The sequence below is a fragment of the Nilaparvata lugens genome, chromosome 6 (genome assembly GCF_014356525.2).
Source record: "Nilaparvata lugens isolate BPH chromosome 6, ASM1435652v1, whole genome shotgun sequence".
In the NCBI taxonomy this organism is placed as follows: domain Eukaryota; kingdom Metazoa; phylum Arthropoda; class Insecta; order Hemiptera; family Delphacidae; genus Nilaparvata; species Nilaparvata lugens.
In genome coordinates, this window is record NC_052509.1 from 43,724,401 (window position 1) to 43,749,397 (window position 24,997).

The 24,997-nt window shown below is 33.0% G+C and overlaps 1 protein-coding gene across 1 annotated transcript in view; it reads right to left on the reverse strand.

The window, feature by feature from the left end:
- The window catches only part of LOC111054725 (proton-coupled amino acid transporter-like protein CG1139), a 33,473-nt gene extending 8,987 nt beyond the window's left edge, over positions 1–24,486 (reverse strand). The window contains 5 exon segments of the mRNA XM_039431460.1: positions 801–902; positions 1,432–1,582; positions 2,695–2,793; positions 9,296–9,348; positions 24,306–24,486. Coding sequence (XP_039287394.1) covers positions 801–902; positions 1,432–1,582; positions 2,695–2,793; positions 9,296–9,327 — 384 coding nt within the window. The 5' untranslated portion in view covers positions 9,328–9,348; positions 24,306–24,486.
- Positions 24,487–24,997: the final 511 nt, after the last annotated feature.

The following is a 24,997-nucleotide window of genomic DNA, read 5'->3' on the forward strand; positions in this document are numbered from 1 at the left end:
CTACTTTTATAATTGATTTTTAAGTGTGATAGGCTAATCTATTCTTATCCTTTATTTATTACTTTTTTGCTGAGGGTGATGCCTATTATGAGCTCTAGACTTGTGCGTGACAGGAAATTATGATAAAAAGTAAGAAGTGACTTTTTTTGAATCGCTATTAGTCTAAACTAAATTTGGAATTAAAATAGTAAAGGGTTCGCCTGTTTTATCTTTTACTCTCCCAATATAATTTAAAAAATAATGAATTAATAAGTTTCTTACTCACTTCTTACAATGGTTTGATAATTATTGAGAGTACTAATAGCTTGTATGAGTAGGAACTTTGCCTGATATTAATACGAAATTACCATATTTTTTCAAAACAAAAATAGTTTTACTGCTCAACCCAACTTGCTTTGAAATGGGGCTTCATCAAATTGTCATCTTTATGACGACTAGGAGAAAATATTCATGTAAGAAATATCACAACATATATAATTTAGTAGGCTACTGAAGCATGCTATATGAACTCTGCTCGCTCATGGTCAAATAGGCTTATAGGATTGTGTGTTTGACGCTGATATTATTGTTCTTCCATGAAATGTACTTAATTGAAGCATTTTCAACATTTTAAAATTTGGTTTAGATTTTTTTGAAAATTTGGATGCTTTTTCAGCAGGTGTTTTATCTCTTGGAAAGAGGTATAAAGTTCAACTCATTAGGCTATTTGGAAAATTGTTACAAAATATTTGAGGGTTTGATCCTACATTTGGATTTTACAAAATAACCGCTTAGACCTGATTTAAATCATTACAACTCACCTGTTTAATACTCTGGGCAACAAACATGATATAACAGACGCAGATACCTAGCTGATAAATGATCAAAAAACCATCAACAATTGGCCTGAAACAAAAATAATACATTTAGTATCAAGCCCAAAATAAAATGAATTTCACATTGAATCAATACTCTTGGAAAAATATTCTTTCCAAGTATTCTTGTCCAGGAATTAGCATATCACATTATCCAATGCTCTCATTTTTTAAGGGTTTCCTCTTGTTATTCATTTTTTGATAAGACCTTGATGTTTTCATACTTAAAATCTAGATAAATGCTAGATCCTTTTCTCATTAAACTCTGCTGACTCTTCTGTAAATTCACTATTTTTTTCACGTAAATACAGTATATAGACCGACTGATGAAAAACTTGATACTGTTAAATGATATCTATTACTGTATTTCTATTTATATGGGTTTGTTGAAGATCATTTTCAGTAGGTGGCTGTGTGGTAGATCACTTGGATACTTGCATTGTAAATAAGGCATAGAATTTTTAAAACTAGTTCTATCACAGAATAAAACTGTTGATATACTATTGAGATTGAATAATCCAATATTGAATAAATATTGATGAATTTATGAAGAGAAATTCGAAAATGTGTCCCTCACCAGTACGTGAAGGCAGTATGTGCAAATGAATCCAATTACAAAAGTGGCCACAGTTCCAACAATAAGTCCTGAATTGTAGAACGCATTTGGCATAGCCAATATACCAGTTCCTAAACTGCCTTTCAGTATGTGTATGAGGGTTTCACGATCCCTGTAATACAAAATAATAATATCAATTGAAATTATCGATTTCATATTAATATGACATGAACATAACATTTGTATGATTCATCAGGATCAGGGGATCGTACATTTTCACAATTATTGGGCTAAATAAATTAATCTAGGCCTACTTGGAAAAATCCATATTCCCATTCCATTAACTTTCAAATGAATTTCGGCAGAGTTTAAAGGTAAAGAGGTTGTAGAAAAAACTAGCATAGTGTGACTTCAAATAGTTAACAAAACCTTCCACTTGAACTTGTATCATTCAATGTTAAAGATGCGTTAATCAACTTTGAAATAGATTGTAAAAATTTTACTTTAAAATTACAATAATGGATAAAATTCCCTTACTCCAATTGAGTTAGCTTGATTACTTTCTTCGGACTTGGTTACCAGCCAGAGTTAAAATTAATCTGAATCAACTTTTGAGTGTTCTTTGATCTGGCCTGATGAGAAAAGATATTTTGCAATCAATGGTTATTCTCTCAGAGCTAAAAGGAATGCCTACTGTTGCATCTCAAAGAGTATTCTTATCAAATCTCTAGAACTCTATTTAGCAAAAAATGTGATCAGATCTGCTTTATTATGTGTGATTCACTATTTAACCACTCAATCTAGTTGAATCTTCCATTAATGCTGTACTCATCTTAATTATTAAGATTTTTCAGAACGATGAATATTGCATAAACTTTAATATTTCAATCAAATTTAATAATTGAGTTCAGATCTTTTTCTTACACTTAAATACGGTAATAAAATAATCACATTTCCATTGAAGTTTGAACAGAAATAAGATTTAATTTATTCAAGTAAACACTCGCATCAATATAAAATAATTTCTAGGCAGGTAATGAATAATACCCTCATCTATTTCACTTTTCATGACAAATTGCTAGTTATTATTATTTTTGACGAGACTACAAACTAATCTATGAATAATAGTGAAAAAACACACTCGTGAGTACTACTTTTTAATAACTAATAAAAAAAATAGACAGTTATACTATATTATTACTATTATACAGTTAAACTATTAGTGTCGTCAAAAATAGTTCAAAAAATAAATAATATCCATTTTATAATTTTAAATCTACTCACGTTGTAGGATTTGCAAGCTCTCGGTGAGCATGTGGATCGTAGGGAGGCCCTGGCGACCCAGACTCCACCGAGTAGTTTGACCCTTTATTCCCATTCACCCTGAAATAAAACATGTAGAAACCATCTGTTGATGAACAAGTAGGCTACAGTCACTTCTAAGATGTCAGAGCTCGAAAGACAAGAATGGTTGTCAAGAGTTGGAAGGGAGGTTTTGAAAAGTATGTATGGAATTTGAGACTTGAATTTTATCAAATCACTTGATACAATTCTGTAATAAAAATGCTGTTATAAAGTTGGAAGGTATATTCTAAAGAGTCATTGACAATTCGATGAAATAAAAAATATGATCTTTTGTAAGAGGGTTTTTTTTTTGTCAAAAATAATAACTATTTGAGTCGCAAAACTCAATAAATTTCAATATTATCCATTGTAATATTACATTTTCTTCTCACATTGGAATCGAATCTTCAATTCGAGATCTATGGAACTTTATAGTAAATGTCAGAGTTATCAATAGACGGACAAATTTTTTGACGGAGAATTTATTATCGTAAATGTTTGTTGCATTGTTCCATAATGTCACCGAGGTAGGGTTAACAAATTACTAAATAAATCGTTTATTTGAATAGAATATATGTATAAAAATTTAAAATAACATTTTCAAATTAAAGTTTTATTGAGAACAGATGTAGAATGTGAATTCTAAATTTATAAGTTATAATTTTGTGTTGACGTGTCTGTAAAGATCGATATTGAAGAGGGCGTTGTCTTTCGTGACTGGCAAATTGTGTCCTTTTCCTGTTGGACCTTCTTCTGAAACTAATGGCTGGCTGTTGCTTGTATAATTTTGTGCTCTGAATTTTTGTCTGTTTAAGTAATTTATTAATGTTTTAAATTGAGTTTATATAAATTTTTGTGCAAAATTCGCTATTAGTGTAGTAAAGCCAATAGCCACTGTGTTTCAACTGTAAACTAGATAAGTATTTTAGTTCGTAGTTACTTGAAATCATTAAGCTTATAAGTTATTGTTCGTTTTATAATTCTGTGTTTTTGCCAAAATTTTCATCTGAAGATTATAAGTTAATTTGCTCTGAAAACTGGATTTCTCATTCATAGGCAATAGATCCATTCACAGTTTATCAAGTATCTATTTTATTGGAGCCGACAACTTTCCTTAGTGTGATAGGTGTTATATGCTATTCCAACCGTTTAAGGAAAAATTGGTAGCACGGCAAATGTTACCCCTGTGGTGGGACAGAATTGCAAAATAAATATGTCCCAAATGGTACACTATGAAATCCCTGGTTATAGAAATTATTAGTAGATAGATATCTTGATAGGTTATGAATGGTTTGTTGCTGAGTGGGAAGTCGGTTCAAGAGAGATCAAGTCCTAATGAATATATTATCTGTGCAGACTAGCAAAATGGCATACAATATGAAAAATATTAAAATTGATGATGAATTAATAGCTGCCTTAACACAACTGTTTGATAAGCAAGATGCTAAGTTAGACCAAATGTTTGAAAATCAAAATGCTATGTTTAATGCTAGGTTTGATGAGATGAAGCAAGAATTTGCTAGCATAAGACTAGAGCAGGTTAGTATAAACCTTCTATTGAAAGATGCACATGAAAAATTGAGAGATAATCATGAAGATGAAAACAAATTGAAGCATGATAATAGTAGTGTTAAGATACAGGATCAACTCATTCAAGTTTCTGACAATGTAGGCCTAGTTACTGTTGTTGAAAAAGTCAACCATAGTGAAAGTGTAGAATTGAGTAAAGAAGTAGGTAGGGAGTTGTCTTCATTGAAAGTCAACTATCAAGAAAGTACTATTGCTACATTGAAGGTTAGGAAAACAGTAAACAAATCGAATGTTTCCATGGATCAGATTACTACATCGAAAGTTAGGAAAACAGTAAATAAAATGAATGATTACATGAGACAGGTTTCTGTAGAGGTTAGGAAAAATGTAAACAAAATGAATGTTGCTTTGAGTCAAGTTGATGAGTTCAACTTTCAACTGAGAATTGAAAAGGTGTATGCTATGCATTCTCAAGTGAACATGACGAACTTTTGTAGACAAAACTGCTTGGTAGAAACTAATGAACCTATGAATAAAATCATGCTATTGAAGAAAACAAAATGCAAAGTTTCCATTGATGTATTAGTATTCAAAGGTTGTTTCAAGTTGCTTATTTATAAGATTATGACAATGAATCACATGATGAAAGGGTATTCCCCAACACACAATGATTAGGAATCCTGTGTTATGCCGGGATTCAGAATAGCATAATCGCTACACAGTGTATGGTAAGAGTCCATAATTGTGTCTTTTTTCTTTCCTATAGCCTATTTTTCTTGGCCCTTGATCTTTTCAAATTTCAATTCTTTCCTGTCTTTGTGTAATATTCAGTAAATTTCTTCTATGAAGCATATCTTAACCAATCTTGTCCATAGTCATTTAAATTTGTATTTTTTCTGAAATAATATTAGAAGTTGAAATAGTAGCTTATTTTCCTAATCTTTAAATTGTTGATAAAACTTAACTTTTCTAAAATCTATCCACTGTAGTGTAAAGAATTGTTTGCTTGTGACATATTTTTTCATCATGTATCACTTATGTGAAGTGTATCAATTTTGTGTATGTTGTTTTAGGGAATTTATTTACCCAGTTTTCTTTTTCTCTTGTTTGTATTTTTTAGGGAACTTATTTACCCAGTATTTCATCTTGATCATCTTTGTATCATAATCTTGAAATGTTTATACTTATTATACAGTCTTTAAATTTTAAATTATTTTAAAAAATAAATGGTTCAATTTAAAACGTTTTGTTATATTATTAATTGAAATAAGTTTTTTGTGATTGATATCTTTTTCAAAATTTTTAAATTTGTTTGTTCTATAAATTTTGATATGATTGATTATCGTTTGAAATGGATGCTGGAGTGTATGTAGAATTTTTAGTGGGGTTTGTTGATTAGAATTTTGCTGGTATGTGATTGTTTTTTGAGATGGAAACCCATTATTGCCTAAAGAAGGAATAACAGAGGTTATGACTTAGAGAGGCAGTAATGAGATAATATTTTTTGTGTTGATTACTTATGTTGATTGCCATAGATGCAAAATGATGATTACTTATGAATATTGTTTGCCTTTGAAGCAAAATATTATTGATGTTTTGAATGGTTCTTGTTTAATGTTTGATAGTAAAGTTTTGTCATGAAATGTAGTTTGTGTTTAGAACATTGAAGAGTCGAAATAAACTATAGTATCCAACAAACGATGATTAACAATATTAAATAATTTGCTTTTTATACAATTTTTGAACAAAATTAAAACTAAATATTTTGAAACCCTGAATGATAAATCATAAATGTGAAATGAACATGCTATAAATGAAATGTTATATTAAATAATAATGAAATGCAAATATATTATGAAATGATTGAATAGAAGACCAAATGTCTGAAATTATTGAAATATGTATTGAAATTAAATTTTTGTTGTGTTGTTATGATGTTTGTTTTTTACAATTTTGATAATGATACAGGGTGTTATGAAATTCTATTTCTATTTTGAAGAATGGATTAAAATTTTGATATTTGAACAGTGAATAGATGAAAATGAATGATTTTTTTTTTAAATTTATCATTGATATGTCCATATTTCACAATTTATGTATTGCTGACTGTATAATAAGATGTTAACAAATTTCAATTTCATAGATACTTAAAATAATTTTTATGTGTATTAGATTGTATTGATAGCCTAATCAAGTTTTTCTTCTTAGTTTATAAGCATTTTAAGATAACAGGTACAGCACAGACATTAACATTGAAATAGTTATCATGTGAATCTCGAAATCAGTAACAAGTGAACGCCATGAAGAGTGTTAAGAACATTTGGGTGATTTTCGAACTAGTGTGACATATCTACGCCAAAATCAACGCTGCGGCCTACACCAATAACTACGCCGAAGCCAATATCTGCGCCAATGCTGATGCCAAAATCTGCGCCAATGCTGATGCCAACAACAATGTCAACACCAATATCAACACCAATAACTACGCCAAAATCTATGCCGATGCCTGTGCTGATGTCAACACCGAAATCAACGCCGATGCCTGCGCCGAAGCCAAAATCTGCGCCAATGCCAACAACAAAAATCAATGCCAATAGCTACGCCAATGCCTGCGCCAATGCTGATGCCAACAACAAAAATCAATACCAATGCTGCACCAATGCCAATAGCTACGCCAATGCCTGCGCCAATGCTGATGCCAACACCAAAATCAACGCCGATGCCTGTGCTAATGCCAATGCCTGCGCCAATGCCAATGCCTGCGCCGATGCCAAAGCCGACACCAAAGCATACGCAAATAGCAATGCCAATGCTTATTGCTGACTCTGTATCTCAAACTTCAACACTACTGCATTACCTGGAGGTAATTGCCATCCATGTTCACATTCACAACTTTGAATTCAGAAGAACAGTCACAGTATCATGAAAGAATTGATTCAAAAAATCCTCTCCTAAATTATTCCTGTATGCAGAACTCTAAACCTTGAAAACTGAAAATATCAAAAAACCAAACCTTACCTAAATTAATCCTCACCTAAATTAATCCTGTATGCAGCGTCTATCTCTTTTCCAAAAAAATGAATTACATTGTCATTTCAAGCCTGAAATGTACATTGTATAATTACAAATATGATACAAAAGTTATGTGACTCTGTATTGAATTTGGAATGCAGCCGTATACTACAAACATGAAGGAATGCTAACTGAGATGTCACCGGTATCAAGTTTGGAATGCAGCCGTCTACTACAAACATGAAGAAATGCTAACTGAGATGTCACCGGTATCAAGTTTGGAATGCAGCCGTCTACTACAAACATGAAGCAATGCTAACTGAGATGTCACCGGTATCAAGTTTGGAATGCAGCCGTCTACTACAAACATGAAGCAATGCTAACTGAGATGTCACCTGTATCGAGTTTGGTATGCAGCAGTCGACTACAAGTATCAGCCCAACACTACGTGCATCCAGATCAGCCCAACACTAACGTCATCACACTGGAGTCACACTAAACTGAAAATCATACTGAGTGCCTTAACGGACTGTTTTCAAAAATGTGCATCAATAAAATCAACCGCGTCAATAGTGAAAGAAATGAACATTTTTTGATTTATTGAATTTTATGTGAAAATTAAATGTAACAATTCATCAATTCATTTAAAAAAAAAATAATAATAATAATAATTTTTCATTCAACATACTAAATTTTTTTATGCAATAAGAATTAATTTTTCTATCTATTAAATTTGTGTGCAATTTCAAAAAACTATTCTTTACATATTAAACTTTCTGTTGAGATATTTTTCTTTAAATTATAAAGCTAAATCAAAAGTAATATTGATATTCTATATTTTGAGATATTGTTTGGAAACATATAACAAACGCTATTGATGAATTTTTATAATAATTTTCAATATTTTTGGATGACATGTAATGTTTTTCTAGAAAAAATTGTTACTGTTCTCAAATTTAAATTTCAACAATTTTCATTAGGGTCAATGTAAATTTTTTCTTTAAATTTTTCAAACAGTAAAATTTTTTTATGTCAAGAGGGGGGTATTTGTAATATTACATTTTCTTCTCACATTGGAATCGAATCTTCAATTCGAGATCTATGGAACTTTATAGTAAATGTCAGAGTTATCAATAGACGGACAAATTTTTTGACGGAGAATTTATTATCGTAAATGTTTGTTGCATTGTTCCATAATGTCACCGAGGTAGGGTTAACAAATTACTAAATAAATCGTTTATTTGAATAGAATATATGTATAAAAATTTAAAATAACATTTTCAAATTAAAGTTTTATTGAGAACAGATGTAGAATGTGAATTCTAAATTTATAAGTTATAATTTTGTGTTGACGTGTCTGTAAAGATCGATATTGAAGAGGGCGTTGTCTTTCGTGACTGGCAAATTGTGTCCTTTTCCTGTTGGACCTTCTTCTGAAACTAATGGCTGGCTGTTGCTTGTATAATTTTGTGCTCTGAATTTTTGTCTGTTTAAGTAAATTTATTAATGTTTTAAATTGAGTTTATATAAATTTTTGTGCAAAATTCGCTATTAGTGTAGTAAAGCCAATAGCCACTGTGTTTCAACTGTAAACTAGATAAGTATTTTAGTTCGTAGTTACTTGAAATCATTAAGCTTATAAGTTATTGTTCGTTTTATAATTCTGTGTTTTTGCCAAAATTTTCATCTGAAGATTATAAGTTAATTTGCTCTGAAAACTGGATTTCTCATTCATAGGCAATAGATCCATTCACAGTTTATCAAGTATCTATTTTATTGGAGCCGACAACTTTCCTTAGTGTGATAGGTGTTATATGCTATTCCAACCGTTTAAGGAAAAATTGGTAGCACGGCACCATATTCTACTTATCAATTAAGTACCTTTAAACTTACAGGTTGGCTACCGTACTGAACTCAGGTTAGACTTGAAATGATAATGATTGAATCCTATTACTATTACGAATGATAAAAATACCAATATAATTTGACCTCTACTTACTTTTGCAATCCGATCGAGTCACCCTTTGACATTTTCAACTATAATGTGGACACCTGCGAAGGAAAATGATTATTATTCATTTTGCAAAATTTTCGAAAATGAACCACAGAAAATTTTTAACAGTAAACTGTAAGTATTACAATAGTCATGTAATTTTCCCCATAGGTAGGTACCATTAATAATATTAATTCTCACAAATACATCACAAAACTCATTTTATTATACGGTATATGTACAACAACCCAATAGTCATTCATTTATATTGATTATATGTAAATTATCTCCGCTAAATAAAAAATAAAGCCCACTCGTTCTTTCCAATAAAATATTTTATAGGCGGACGGACGTTTTGGACTGTGGCCTGGAGTTGAGGGCTTCAAAATCGATTGAATATACTCCATATCCCGGCTATAAGTGAAAACTGGAGTGCATAGTAGAGGAGTTTGAGCTTTAGATTCCAAATTGACTTCTTTCAAGGCTCAGTGAAAATCCTTGACCGTCCAAGACTGACAAGTATAGCCTAGTTTCCAAGTTTTCGATTAACTAATGAAGAGGAGTGAGCTATCTTAGGTATTTTTAAATATTGATTAATTGTGGCTATAGGCTACCTATTCATGTAGTGATAGAATTTAATACTTTATTCGAAAATCGTCAGGCAATATAGAATTGAAATGCACTTCTAGAAGTAAATATTCTCGATTTTCATGTTTTGAATGGAATGTTGAGGGAACTAAATCATATCTTGATCAGTACATTAGAAAATAAATTGCTTTTTGAATAGGCCTGAATGCGTTACCACAATTTACACTTTAACGGACTTACTTAGACAGAAGAGAAAAAAGAAACACGAGAAAAAACGAAAGTGAAACCAAGCCGTGATTGAGAGTTTGCTGCTACAATGGCAAAAGGGTTGAAAGGGGAAGGGTGATTGGAAGGAAAAGAGGGAGTGAGAGATGGAATAGGAAAGAAGTAGACAGATGGAGCAATCAGTAGCGATACAAGGAGAAGTGGGAAAAGAATGAAGGAAGCAGAGGAGTGGGAACTCAGGATGAGGGTGATAAGGGTGTGATGACTGGTTCACATTGTGCTCTAGGTCAGGAGGTCGATAACACCTCGATGACCTCATTCGTCTGGAAGGATAACGCCTAAACTATATTCTTATCAGCTGTTTTCTAGAGGTACATTAATGAATACAAACGATAAATATTAGCAAAGTAGAGTTCAAATTCTACGGTACATGCTTTTAGCCCAGTCAATAAAGGTTTTTTCGATCCGAAAATTGAATAAAAGCTGAATCTCTCACCATCGATAGAACCCTCCCAGAGGGTCAATCTCCCAAAAGTCCCAAGAAATCCCCTTGAAGCTTTCCCCCCTAGCCCTCCTCAAAGTTGAAAAATGCAGGTAATCACGGGAAATCAATTATTTCAATAACCATCGATCGTGAAGAGTTCTATTATATGTCATTCGAATCCTTACATTATGGACTACAATATTAGTTATATTCATTTTTTCAATAAAATGAACAGTTTTATTGATGAAATAAAAATATATATGTAAAAATTTAGGGGGTTTGCGATTTGATTTTTTTGTTTTCTTCGATTAACTTTGAAGCAAGTGATTTTAAAGAAAAAGGAGCTAAATAATTAATTCAGCCACTTCCATTGCGAACCCATTGATGTATATTGTTATGTATTTGCGATTCGATTTGACGCCGTGGAAGGAAAAACTGTCGACGCGGTACTGCGCGGCTGACTCGCTTCGCCATAGTAAACAGCAAACAGGAAATCAATTATCTATGTAACCAATAATCGAAAAAAATCTATCATAATATATGTCATTCGATTTGTCCCATTATGAACTACAATATCAGACTTATTCATTTATTCATTAATTATTCGACGCATTTTTCTTTAAAATTACTTGCTTCGAAATTAATCTGAGAAAACAAAAAAATCAAAAAGAAAACCCCCCCAAATTTTAACATATATATTATTTTATCAATAAAACTGTTCATTTTATTGAAAAATATAACTAATATTGTAGTCCATAATGTAACGAATCGAATGACGTTTAATAGAACTGTTTCCGATCAATGGTTACAGAGATAACTGATTTCCCGTGATTACCTGCATTTTTCATGTTTTAGGGGGCTGGGGGGAAAGCTCCAAGGGGATTTCTTGGGACTTTTGGGAGAATGACCCTCTGGGAGGGTTCTATCGATGGTGGGAAATTCAGCTTTTATTTAATTTTCGGATCGAAACTGCGTTTTTGGACCTTCATTGACTGGGCTATTTCTATGCTGTACGTGATTCAGATTGGGATAAATGGAAAATTGAGAAAACTGAAATGCCGAAGGCCTATCCAACCTATGAAGGCGATAGGCTACACAATCAAAAGTCAATCAATCAATAATCTCATTCAATAAAGTGTATTACAAACTTATAATGAATAAATATAGTATATCCTATTTATTCTGAAATAGTGATTTGGTTCCATTGATGATGAATAAATATTTATTTTGAGAGAATAATATGTTAGTCAATACCGGAGATCATTGAAAGGTAAGCGTTGGAGATCGAGAGAGAAAAGGTTTATGAAGAGTGATAAATGGTCGTAAAGTATATTAATATGAACTTGAAATTACCAAGTCATGAAGTCATAATATGTAATATCAATTGCATCATACCATAAAAATCGTACCATGAGGATCTATATGATTGAAAAATAAATTAATAGATGAATAACAGAACTATTTCTCACGCGTGACACCATCTTTCTAGATCACATTTTGATTGGAAATCTCGTTATGCTACTGTATTGCATGGAATTTTCAAAATCAAACTGTGATTCGCCGATAGAACATAGGAATAGCATTAGGATGATAACTCATTCTTTGGAGGTTTATATGGGTCACGTTAGCGAATATTTGCTTGAAAATAGTTTTGTGAGAAATACACACACACTCAAAAATCAATAACTGATTCATATAGCTTTCGATGATAACGGAATGCTTCAATTACGGTAACATAAACAAACTACAGTATATCAATATCAATAAATTTAGATGGATGGAATGATTGACCAGCAATTGAAATTGATTGATTCTTGAAACGCTTCTTTTATTGATTCGAAATGATTAATCAAAGTTCGCAGTTATTGACCAGCCCGACTAGAGAAGAAATTTTCCGACGATAGTGATTTGAGCTGATGGATCCTTCATTCTAGTTTGGATTTACGGTGTAAAAATCTCCTGTTGAAAATTATTTCCAGAATTATAAAAAACTTCTATAATAGATCCTATTTTTCTAGTGAGGTTGAAGTAAACTCTTCGTCCTGTTCATGTTTGATGAAAAAACTCATCCACCAATTTATATCTATGGCATCTATATCAAGTCACAAGGAGAATCGAGAAAATGATTAATACGGTAACTGAGATGATGAAGATCATAAATAATGTTTAATAATGTTTAATAATGTTTATTTGTTAGCACTCGAGATGTTCTGCTTGCACACTAACATCAAATTTGCAATGAATCTCTCGTAATTGGTCAATTAAAATTACAGTTATGAATCTCGTGAGCTTCTCACTTGAGTATTGCTAGCGTTATTAAGAAGAATAATTTTGGATGAATGAAGAATTTCGAAACAATGAGACTCGACCTTGTTATACATTAACATCTGTGACCCCAGTAGGAGCTGTATTGTAACGGAAAACATGTTCGGCCTCAGCCACTGCGCTAGTCCTCGATAACATAAATATACAATGAAAATAAATGTTTATTCAAAGTATTCATATTTATCATTATATTCTATCAAAAGTATCAACATTAATTCATTTATGAATCATTAAAAATACCTATACATAGGACAACAATAATTGATGAACAACTTATACCCATCAATAGAGAAATCAGAAATTCTTTCAATAAGGTTAAATTAATATTAAATTTTATCTTTGTTGCGAACAATTTTGAGTTTCTTTTTTTAAACGGCTGTTGTAACACTACACAATCATCTAGACCTATAAGCAGTATCAGGATTTTGCATTCTAATTAGGAGATCAAATTAATATGTTTAAGAATGATTTTGAAATTGTATCGTTCATCGAGTAGGCCTACTGATGTGTGTCATTTGAAAACAATGTTATTCGAATAATTTTGAATCAATGAAAATAAACTCTCATAAACCATTCCGTTCAATTCAATAGGCCTACTTTACAAAATCGTATTCATAAACCTGTTTTCTAAGAATGTGGTGTTGAATGTGTTGTGAACTTGACAGCCATGTGACATGTAGAGCACCCAATTGACCTCTGACCTTTCATTCAGAAAATTTAAAATCACGTAAAAATATAATGTCTCATCAACCAAATTCAGTTTTTGTATTGTCAGAGAGAAAAGTAATGAATTATTTTGAAAGCCAATCGATTTACCTTTTGAAAAATACAAAATTCCTCGTGTATTTGCGACGGTTTCGTTGATCACAGGTTTCCCACCATTTTCAGGGATTAACCTCTAACTGCGCACTGGTGCTGGAGATTTTCCGACAATATTTCCAAGTATTTTGGTGGAGATTGAAGATTGGTTCGTTAGTTTGGCACAATATAATGATGAATAATGATCACATCACTGTCACAAAACCATCCCTAATCAGGAGTCCAGCATCCAGATAACCTGAGGGACGGGACGCTTTATCGTCGTTCCCCATGGGCGCTCCTACTCTCAATAAGGGTCCAAGTCACCCTTTGGCTTCGCGCATGCGCAGAACATGCCCGAGTGACGTCACTCTCCTCCCTTCTTAACCTTGCGTGTCACGTGGTTTGAAAGATTTTTCCGATATGCTAACCCTAGTGAATGCTACACTGGAGGACAGAGCTTACATTTCTCATACCACGCATGAATCGCAGTATCATTCACCCTGGCTCAGATCTTTCGGCGCCTCAGTTCTCTCGTTTCAACTAAGCAATTAGAGTGTTTTCCTCTTTACAACACCGGCTCCGGTTGATTTATTTTGGGAGTTCATTCTAGTTCTGCCAGAGATTCAAAACGCCATTTTTGACCAATAATTTCTATCATCTTGCACTTCTCCTCTCTATTTTAATACTTTATCCATTTATTTAATATTTATATTAACATAATACAATGGTTATAAATTGATAGATGGAAATAATCGTTTCAATAATTACCTATTATTATTTGTATTTTCAACAGTCTTTTGAGCTAATATTTTAATGTAATACATAATGGCTGAATACGTAATGAAATGTAATACGTAATACATGAATACGGTTAGGAAGTCTATTAGTTTAACTTAGTTTCATTGTGTGATGAGTTTTATAAATAGTTACAACCTACTATTGTTGTATTTTAGTTTTCCTGTGAAATAAAATCATTTCCTACTTCTACCACTTCTCGTCAACAAATTTTTGATCTATATGAGATCCTCAAACTCTCTATATGAATAAATATTTTTTCAAAGCATTTGAGAACTGTTCATGGCAAAAATATTTTTTTTAATGAATATTTTTAAAATATTTTTTCAGTTTTTGGAAATTATAAATCTATTTATATAGAAGTGAAAGGGCACTGATTCACTCACTCACTCATTCATTCATAATCAACAGAACTAAAAATCAACTTGACTAATTACGTTCAAATTTGGCAGGTTTGTTCAGTTGGTGATCTAGATGAGGTGCACTAAGAACGGATTTGAAAAAATCCAAAGATACTCCCAAAATCTACTTTTCTCCACTCTTTTTCTGCGTTTTCTCAGATTTTCCATGAACTTATTTGCAAAAAATGTTCATACTTGGTACACAGGCTCAGCTGAGGATAGAAATTTTGCATTGGAAGTTAAGTTCCGCCCACGGTCGGCGGTTTTTGAGCGTTTTCCTGCTTTTTCTAGGCCCTTTTCAAGAACCAATTTACAGATTATGTTCAAATTTCGTACAGAAGTTCAGCTAGGGTCTAGAAATTTATTCTTAAGAGGACTCAGAATTACGTCAAAGATACGCCCAAGAAAGGTGGTTTTACCGCGTTTTCCCAGCGTTTCTTGGCTTTTTTCTGCATTTTTTCACATTCTTCAAAAATAAATTGAGAGAAAATGTTCAAACTTGGTACAGAAATCAGCTAGGTTCTAGAAATTTTGTGTTGAGAGAACTTCAAAATCACGCCAAAGATATAGGCGTTTTTACAGCGGTTTTCCAAGCGTTCCCCAGCGTTTTTAAGATGGTTCCTTTACTTAAGTTTTTCATTGAGTTTTAGAAGTATTTATTTACATTTCTCAAGCAAATTCATACATGAGAGGGTTAGATATGGACGTTTGTTAAGTTTTCCTGTTTCAAATTTCAAAGAGCTGTTAGACTGAAATACAATAATTAACATAATATCCTAACCAAGTCTCTAATTGAGAAATAAATAAATATTTATTAATTCTGAAAAAATTAAAGATTTTTGCAAGCCTGCACTAAATAATTCAAAGAAAACTGGTGATTGATTCGAGCCTGAAAGTATTTTTTGACTTTTTGACAGAAGGAAGAAAGCACAAATGAAAAATTCAGGCAAGCAAAGCGAGCCTGCTTATCTTAACCTAGCGCCGCAGTGCAGGATGGTTTCTCACAGCTTGGCGTTGTTGTCATTTGAGATGGGTGTCTGGCTTGGAAGTGTTTCGGCCGCATTGCAGGATGACTGTTAACAGTTGCCGGAAGATCAACAGCTGGATTTTTTCCGTTATTTTTCGTGATAGAGAAATTCTGATTGCAGATTACTCGGCGACCCCAAGTTTAGCCTGAAGGCTCAGAATGTCAACAATGTTTTTAAATAATTAAAAATCATCATGAAAAGTCATTAATATGGTAGTACACCACGTTTCTGGAAACTTTTTACTGGTGACTGGAGTTATTATTGATTATAGGTAACACATAAATCATAATAATCGTGAGAAAGAAAACTGCTGATGAACGCGAATAAGACCGCCACTCCATTGGTCTATTGTCTCGGCTGCTTGGCTGAGCCTGGCTGGAGGGATCAAATAACCGACTCGATTGATCTTTCGTCTGTCCGCTAGGCGGAACTACGCCGACCATTGCTGGGTGGAAGATGCTACTGCGGCCGCTCGCATTCCCACCTACGCTGCTATTATTTGCTGTCTCAGCGCCTAGTCAAAGTCAGACAAGCATCCAGCCCTGCACTGCGGAGCTAGGTTTACTGCGGCCGCTCGCATTATCACCAAGGCTGCTATTATTTGCTGTCTCAGCGCCTAGTCCGATTCAGCCAAGCAACCAGCCTGCACTGCGGAGCTAGGGTTACTTCTGGATGATTCAGCCGGGGGACCAGATAAGGCAAGCGAAGCGAGCCTGCCGTCTAATTTATTATATTCTTCTTAAGTCCTATTCTTCTACAAAGCAATATAAATATATCATTCAATACATTTTAATTATTACTATTTAAGGTGTTGTTAATTATTATTACCACCATCAAGATGTTCATACATTTGACTGACATCATTTGGTCCTAATAATACTCATTTACTTCTCTAACTTCCATACACTATACCATCACTATACATACATAACACCATTCACTATTGTCCATACACTATATTCATAATATAACTATGACTATGATGGAAAAACTAGAATGAGCCTGTACCATTTCTCTCCAAAATTTTGATAAACAGTTAATATTGATCAAAGTATTATTCACGTTATAAAATCACACATAACTACTTCGCCACTTGATTTGTAATGTGTAACAATTAAATATGACCTTTTTCATTTCTTTATACTCTTAATTTATTATTTTACAACTCTCGGAGAGCTATTGATTTCAATCCTCTGCAAATCTGCAATGTATCTTGACTTGTTCAATTTGTAAATGAATAATTGAGCTGTGGAATCGACTATTACTTTCTCTTATTAAGTTATTTTTCAAATACCTTAAATATATTGACAGAAATTATAAAATAACATCCTCTTACAAAATAAATAAAAATGAAATAGTTTCAAATGCCTCCTGCTAAATCATTAAAATCGCTTCCCTGATATCTGTCTTGCTACCAGAGTCCATTGGAAACAGAGAAAGTTCAATTAATCAGGCGAATCTTCTTTTTGTTTCAAGACATGTTAAGATGTTGTTGACACTCATTAATAGGAAAGCATTTGCTGCATGAGCACCCATTCAATTTGTGATTTATTCAACTGATGATTTAAGGAGCAGTAGCACTACATCATCAAATGATCGTAATGATGGAAATAAATTGTTCGAGAACTATTGCTAGGGATCTATAGACATTGATGCCAGATTGCTCATTTAATTCTGGCTAATTGACTCGCAAGGTCTTTCCTGTCTCTCACTCTCTCTTCCTCTCTCATCACTCTCTCTCTCACACACTCACTCATACTCACTCACTCTATCACTCCCTCTTACTCACTACTGCTGAATCCGCCTCATGGCAAATGTCCCATTCCATATAGGCTACCGCGTGCTAACAATTTGCGTATTCAAGAGTGAGTGCACGCGCGTCCGTGGGCTTGTTCAAGTTAGTTTGAGTGACCAAAATCACACACCCACATAAAAAATTTGACCACTTGATTTACATTAGTGTCTTCTTCAGCTTCAGCTCCAGAAATTAACGCAATTAATTGGGTGTGAACAGCATCTCATCAAGCGACATCACTATAAAAATTGGGAAGAATTTTTGAAGTAGACTAGCTCAAATATTCCTTTGTGAACAATCTACAGAATCTGGAACATGATAGGCTGTGAAAATACGAGTAAAAGAAAATTCGATTTTGAGAATGTGTGCCACTTCGAAACGTTATCTTACACATCTATCGATTAAATTTCAGCATTTTGAGAGGCGATCTGTATTGGCCGATAATATCGTCGGTGAGTTTTTTCTGTGGAATTGTCTTGAGACATTGGTAAGATCCATGGAAATTAGCATTCCATTGATGATATTCAGACAAGCTATTAATTGTAACAAATAGCATCGACTATGGTGTCAGACCAACATTGATACTATAATATTTTTAACTTGAATTTTTTATAATTGTGTGAGCTAAGTGCAAAGTGTGGAATTTAGCGGAAATAAGTGATAGGTTACTGAATATGGATGCACTGTTAGAAAACACCAAGCCAAACACCGATTCTGAAGAAAGTCTCAAAACTCAAATTGAAATTTAGTACGATTTTCAAATTACCACTAATGAATTTCCCTATTCATAAGTTTATTTAATTTTGAACAAAGTCTTGCGAATCCACTTGAAAGTTATAGTGGATTTGTTTGAAACGATTCTTTCAGAAAGCAACTTAGCAACTTTCGAAACAATGTATTGAACTTGATTGATTTTGTCCAAGCTTCTCGATTCCGACTGTCAGTAAAAAGGTGAAACCGACAATCAAACAAATTTCTTATTGAAATCTATTATTTTTTATTGTGTTCACATTCGCACATACCAGCGCCTGCATGATTTCTTCTAGAGCTTATTAACTAATTTATTTGAGTGCAACAATGTATTAATACGATCACCGCAGAACGACGACAGAAGTGCAACAGTAAATAGCAAATTGTTATTATTTTGGGAGGATGCCGATCCGCTCAATTTCTTGATGCGCATTTTATGATGCGTGCGACAGAAAGGTGAGACTCGTTTATGATTCTCACGTGAAAACTAGAAGCTTGCACCAATGGCGTAGCCGAGCGTATTAATCTTGAGGTCGAATACTTGCTCTACATCCAAATAACTGAACGGCCAACTAAGTGTCAGCGGCTCATCAAACCTGTGCTCAAAACAGTCTCGTGCAAAATAAATTTAGAGTCATAGGTACGCTAACTAGAAAATAACATTTTGTTGTTTTACTTTTTTTTCTCAAGCGGGTTCAGGTGTAGGTGTACTCTTTTAGCAATTCATCCACCCAGTTCAATAATTTTCATGTTACATCCTATGAAAAAGCCCTGGGCCCTGAGTTTGAATATTCATATCATGAGTATCAATCTATGAAATTTAAAACATTTATAAATAGGCAATCCCCCTTACTTCACTATTTTCTTCCTGGATGGTTAATGGCTCTCCAAATTAGTATTAAACGAAGATGAACCGAAATGGTTCTACACACAGTAATCATAAAATAATACCACATACACATTCAGAGTTAAAAAACTGCTTACCCGGATATGTTAATAAAAATTCGGCAGGTGGGATTTTAGCATTGTAAGCAGTAGGAAGATAATGTATTGAATAGGAAAAGAATGAGATAGGTGTGAGAAGAGAGATAGATTAAACATCGAAAAAATTCTAAGACGATGAACCGAGCAGAGCATGATATCGACGGTCTTTCGACGGCCCAATCACAAATATGATAACAAGATCCAAATTGGTAATACGACTATAGGTACTCCACCCAGGCACCGCCTAGTCTCTCCCGATTGGTTGAAAAAGCAGAAAAATATAGGAATCTAGCCAGTCATTGACAGTTGTTAGTGGGTGGTAAAAAGTTTTCTCATGTCTTCCTTTGCATATTTCAACTTCTTCATTTATTTTCTTCTCATTCTGTTATATACGGTATTTAAACTCATGAGTTTGGATAAAAGACCATTTTTTATCAATACTGATGGAAACAAACTCTTGAATTTCCATTGAAATTTGAATATGTTCAAAGACAACATCTTAAAAACTAACCATATCATTCAATGTGTTACCAACAGTTAAAATTCACAATTTATTTATTTCAACACAATAAACAGAAGTCATATCAATAAGGATTTTTCCGAAGAACTTTGAGCAAAAATGTTTCAGTTCAGTATTTTGTAAATAACTTTTGTACAAGTACCGGTACGGTATTCAATGTGTCCATCAGCACATGCACACACATAACACTTAGAATGTCGCAGTTCAGTTTCTTTTAGAATTTTTCAGGCATGCTCAAATTTTTAACCGACACGATACCGTCCGCACACTTTACCCAACTTACAACGAGAAGAGCTTTGCCAGCTGAGCTTCTACCGCTAGAGTCACCGGGAGGGAGTACCGTTGCAAATATAAGGCTGATAATGCTTACCAAAGTCAATGGTAGTGAGGGGTAAGCAACCTCAATTGCAAGTGAGAGGAATAAATAATCTCAATAAAACAAAATGACCATTCAGTTCAATAGGCAAAATTTAGAGAAGCACCTTCCCGAGAGAGAATTATGAATTAATAATATAATAATACAAAGACATTCACATTTATAACAAAATAAATTGAAGAGAAATAATTCAATGATAATTGTTTAGTAAGTAGACCTTATCTTATCACTCCTTATTGTGATGCTTCGAGCTCTGTTGGCCAGCTCAAGAAATGCGTTGTCACAATAGGTAAATGCGTGTGTAGCAAGCCTGCTGTCAAGTTGTAATAGTTGATGTTAACTCCCATATTTTTGGTAAAAATTATCATCCTTCCAATACTTAAAAATGTTATTTATAAATTGTTTCTAGCATTTCAGGGTTGCTTCCCTCCTCACAATCTCATAGTAGCATAATATTCTGAGCTCACTGCCTTCATACACACGTGTACCCTCTATTGTGTGAACTGAAAGAAATAGGCTAGTCCTATTATTCTGGTCTAGTCCAAATAAATTGACAGGCTACAAATAGATTGCAAGGGCCACTGACCAATCTCCGTCAGCACAATCACATTGGTTGTAGTGAGTTGGTAGGCAGGGCAGCGACTCTCGATGATGATTGAGAGCGAATTCGACCCTGAGAGACACCCCAGCGCTCCATTTATCTGGGCCAATTTATCCATTTGATCTCCGTCAGGGCCGTCAGTCCCCTGTCATCAGACGCGCTATTATTTTGTCACAGCTACGTCACACACAGACGACCAGGCCCACCACCAGATTGACATAGGCTGAATTCATTCGCTTAAACTAGCTTCATTTGTTCAGGGTTACCAGCATTTTTTATCTCACTGGAATCATTTATTCCGTTCCGAGATTGAGCTTTTTTGAACATCACTCTTTGGAATTCCCTCTCAAATTTGCTTCTATGCGTATTTCTTGAGGATGTGATAACTCAAGATATTGCTTACATGAGCGCTAACTAGGCATGTGGTTCGCTGATGGATGATATCCTTTATGATTTATAAAAATATCTTTGAATACCAATAAACTACCTATATAAACTCTCATTTATATCTACGTTATAGAAATATTTCCAAAGAAATACTCTGGAATCAAAGTTCACTAATTTGTTGATGTGAATGAAACATCAATAGAGTTTGAATGAGCTTGAAATAGTTTCAATAAATTGATGGAAAAAGAAAAGTAGGCTATTTATTAAATATGTTACACTCTTACATACCATAACAGAAATAATAGGTTTCTACTAGAAATCTATTATATAGGTACCGTTCTACCGATGCACTCAATTTGATAATAATATATTTCTATCTATTTAGTCTAGTACAGCGGTAGATCTAGGATTCCAAGCTACATCATTGTGAATGTGAATAGAAGTACAAATAATTTAATCATCTTATCATTCAAGTTTCGTAACAAAATGTATCAATAAAAGTTAAGTAACGTAAAAATTGAAAAACTACTAAAATGATTAAAAATAGAAAGTAGAACTCATCAGCAATGTAGTATTGTTGTAATAATGAAGATGTTGATTGAACTTTGTCAGTTTCTTGACATTTAATAGAGTGAAGTGTATGGGATGTTATCATTAGCAACTAATATACCCAGGGTGTTGGACGAGCAAGCAGTAGCTCAGAAAAAATGCGGGCAGTTCCTTTATTTAGCTAATGACAAATAACATTGTTAACAGTTGAATAATATATTATTCAAATGACATAATAGATTATTACGATAGAAATAAGAATAAAAATCCAAGTAGCCTTTTTGAAATTGTTAACTCATAGCACACAACATGTTTGAGCTATGATGTAGGTACCGGTAGGCCTACCGGTAGGTATTTTTATTTCTATTTAAGAGTAGCCCTAACCAAAAAAGACAAAGTATTACGATATTATGTTTTTGTCATTTTCAATCATATATCCACAAATCATAAACGGTAATTAATTATTAGAAACATTTTCAAAACTAGGCTATTTATTTCGATTTGTGATTCTCCACCACTCCTTCTCAACGTTTTAATTTTTTTTTCACAGTATCAACTAGGCCAGTTGCATTTCTTATTACTGTAAAACTAGAGTTCTAGCCGAATCATTGATTATTCTTTATATTCAAGCTGATATTTAGTAAGTTTAATGCTCGTTTCGTGTCACAGAAAGGATCGCTTGCCAAGTTTTGAAACTATTGAATGAGCAGGGCCAAATTATCTGATGCAAAGGAATTTGCGGACCAAAGTCAAGGAGATCATTTCAGAACAATAATTTCAAAAAAGCTCGCAAGCTTCAGTTCATTAAACTCATTTGATGCTATTTGATCGTTGTATTTTATATTCTTGTTACATCCGTCAATGTAATAATGTAGCCTATGTAGGCTATAAGCGCTTTGATCAATATATATTTAACTATCCTCTTACAATATTGGAGTGTTAAACTCTCGTTAAAGTATCGGCAATGTTCAGCAATATTCAGCAATCCACATTCCTCTACTCTATTTTGTTATTTTTCTCACATCCTCCGTATCCTATATAATAGGCTATATATATTTTTTACAGAGGAAATATGTTGTGGATTCCTGATCAATTGCCATATTATATAATATTGTAGAAACTTACTATCAAATTCATCATGAAAGTCCACTTATCAATGCAATTGAATACATTGTTGAATTGTCACTTCAACAAACTTGATGATTTGATTTCTTGAATGACACAATATTCAATTTGAGAGTACTTTTCTCGTTTTTTTTTAATTAATAAATCAACAAGTGATAAATAGTGGATCAGTAATGGAATTTAATTAGACTTTTTGTGTATGGTTGAGGAGTGCTCATACAAGTCTCTACTTTCATTCTACAACAGAAAAATCATTGATTCCAAAATTCAAGAAGTTTGAGAAGAGTGCAACAAAATGAAATGAAATGAAAAATTCTGTATTAGGCAACAAAGCATCTTAGGAGACACCAGCATTTTTCATGAATTCGATATTTGCTTCTTGAATGAACTCACTGATGTAATGTCCAATGGAGCTCTATAAACATAAATGCTATCTGTTAAATACACATTAAACAATGCTTGTATTTTATAAATGGTCATTCCAGTATAAGTCAAACGTCACAATTAGTAAAGCGACGTAGAACTATTAAATATTATAAACGCATTACGTAACTATTCCAATAAAGTTTTTAAGACCAGTACATCTCAACGTCGCATGAAATATGATCCTTATCATTTTTGACTATCACTAATATCACAAAAATGAAGAAAATCAATAAAGAACAAAATATCTGACATGTAATTAATCAGTAACTAATACAATATTAATCAATCATTAATTAACATTTCCACTTTATATATTTTTGTTTAATTCACGATTTTCAAATGAGATATAAAAACAGCTCTGCTTCTGATAAGGATGAGTCTATCATAAATCAAGTCATCAACTACTAAAATTAATTTGGAAATCAATGTGAGCTATGTGTTATAGCACATTCCGTAATGTTCGAAACCTACCCAATTGATGGCAATGCATTCACGCACTTATATTGTTCACTTTGTGTTTTAATAATTAATGAAATAGGGTTCTAAACTAGCAAATATTTTACATCCACTGAATACAATAAATATGCATTTAGAGAACTCTCTCCAAAAGTAAAAGTTCAAAATTCCAGTTGAAACACCAAACTTCACCTAGGTCTGAAATAACGTCTTTATTGATGAAGTAGTTTTGATTTGAAATATCCAACATATAGGTATGACAAATATTGTAATATCAATAACAACAAAACCAGTAGTCTTATTTTCAATAATAAGTTGAATCTTATTCAAATTCAACTATACTGTAAATTAAAAAAGTGTAATTTTGCATAAAAATAATGAAATGATTTGTGAAACTCACCTTCAAGGTGTCGTGCTATGGGGAACAATATGACGAGATGTTGATGTTCTTGTGATTGTTTGAGACTGAAAAGCTGGCAGCAACAGCAGCCGGTCGCCACAAATAGAACAGAGAGGATGAACTTTTCAGTAGTGAAGCCAACGCTAGGACCTGGAACCGTAGGCTACTCACACTGATATTGCTCGGCTCTCTCAATCACACACCAGTAACCCTTCTCAATCCCCTCTCCCTTGCATCCCCCTTCGTCCTCCCTCCACACATCAATGTCCAATCTCCCCTCATTAAGTTTATTTCTCTCAAGCTTATAAATTTAATGCAATATCCATTTATTTCCAAAAACACAATTAAATATATTATTTTGTAATTTATAATATAATATGATACATTATAATCAGGGTTGACCACAGGATAATAAATAATAATAATTTAAGAAATTCTGGGGGTGACCAAAAAAGGATGGTTCAAAATTGATAAAAACATAGAAACAGTGACGACTGGTTTCATTCAAACATATTAATACTATGGGGTCCCTTAAAAAGAATGCACGAAAACTTGTAGAGGTGGGTACACCTGATATCATTTAAAATGAATATCGGGGCACCGAGCTCCGCTCTGGAGTACAAAAGCATATAAAATTTATTACGAAAGAAGAAATTATAATATATTTATAGTTCATACAGAAAGGTTCTATC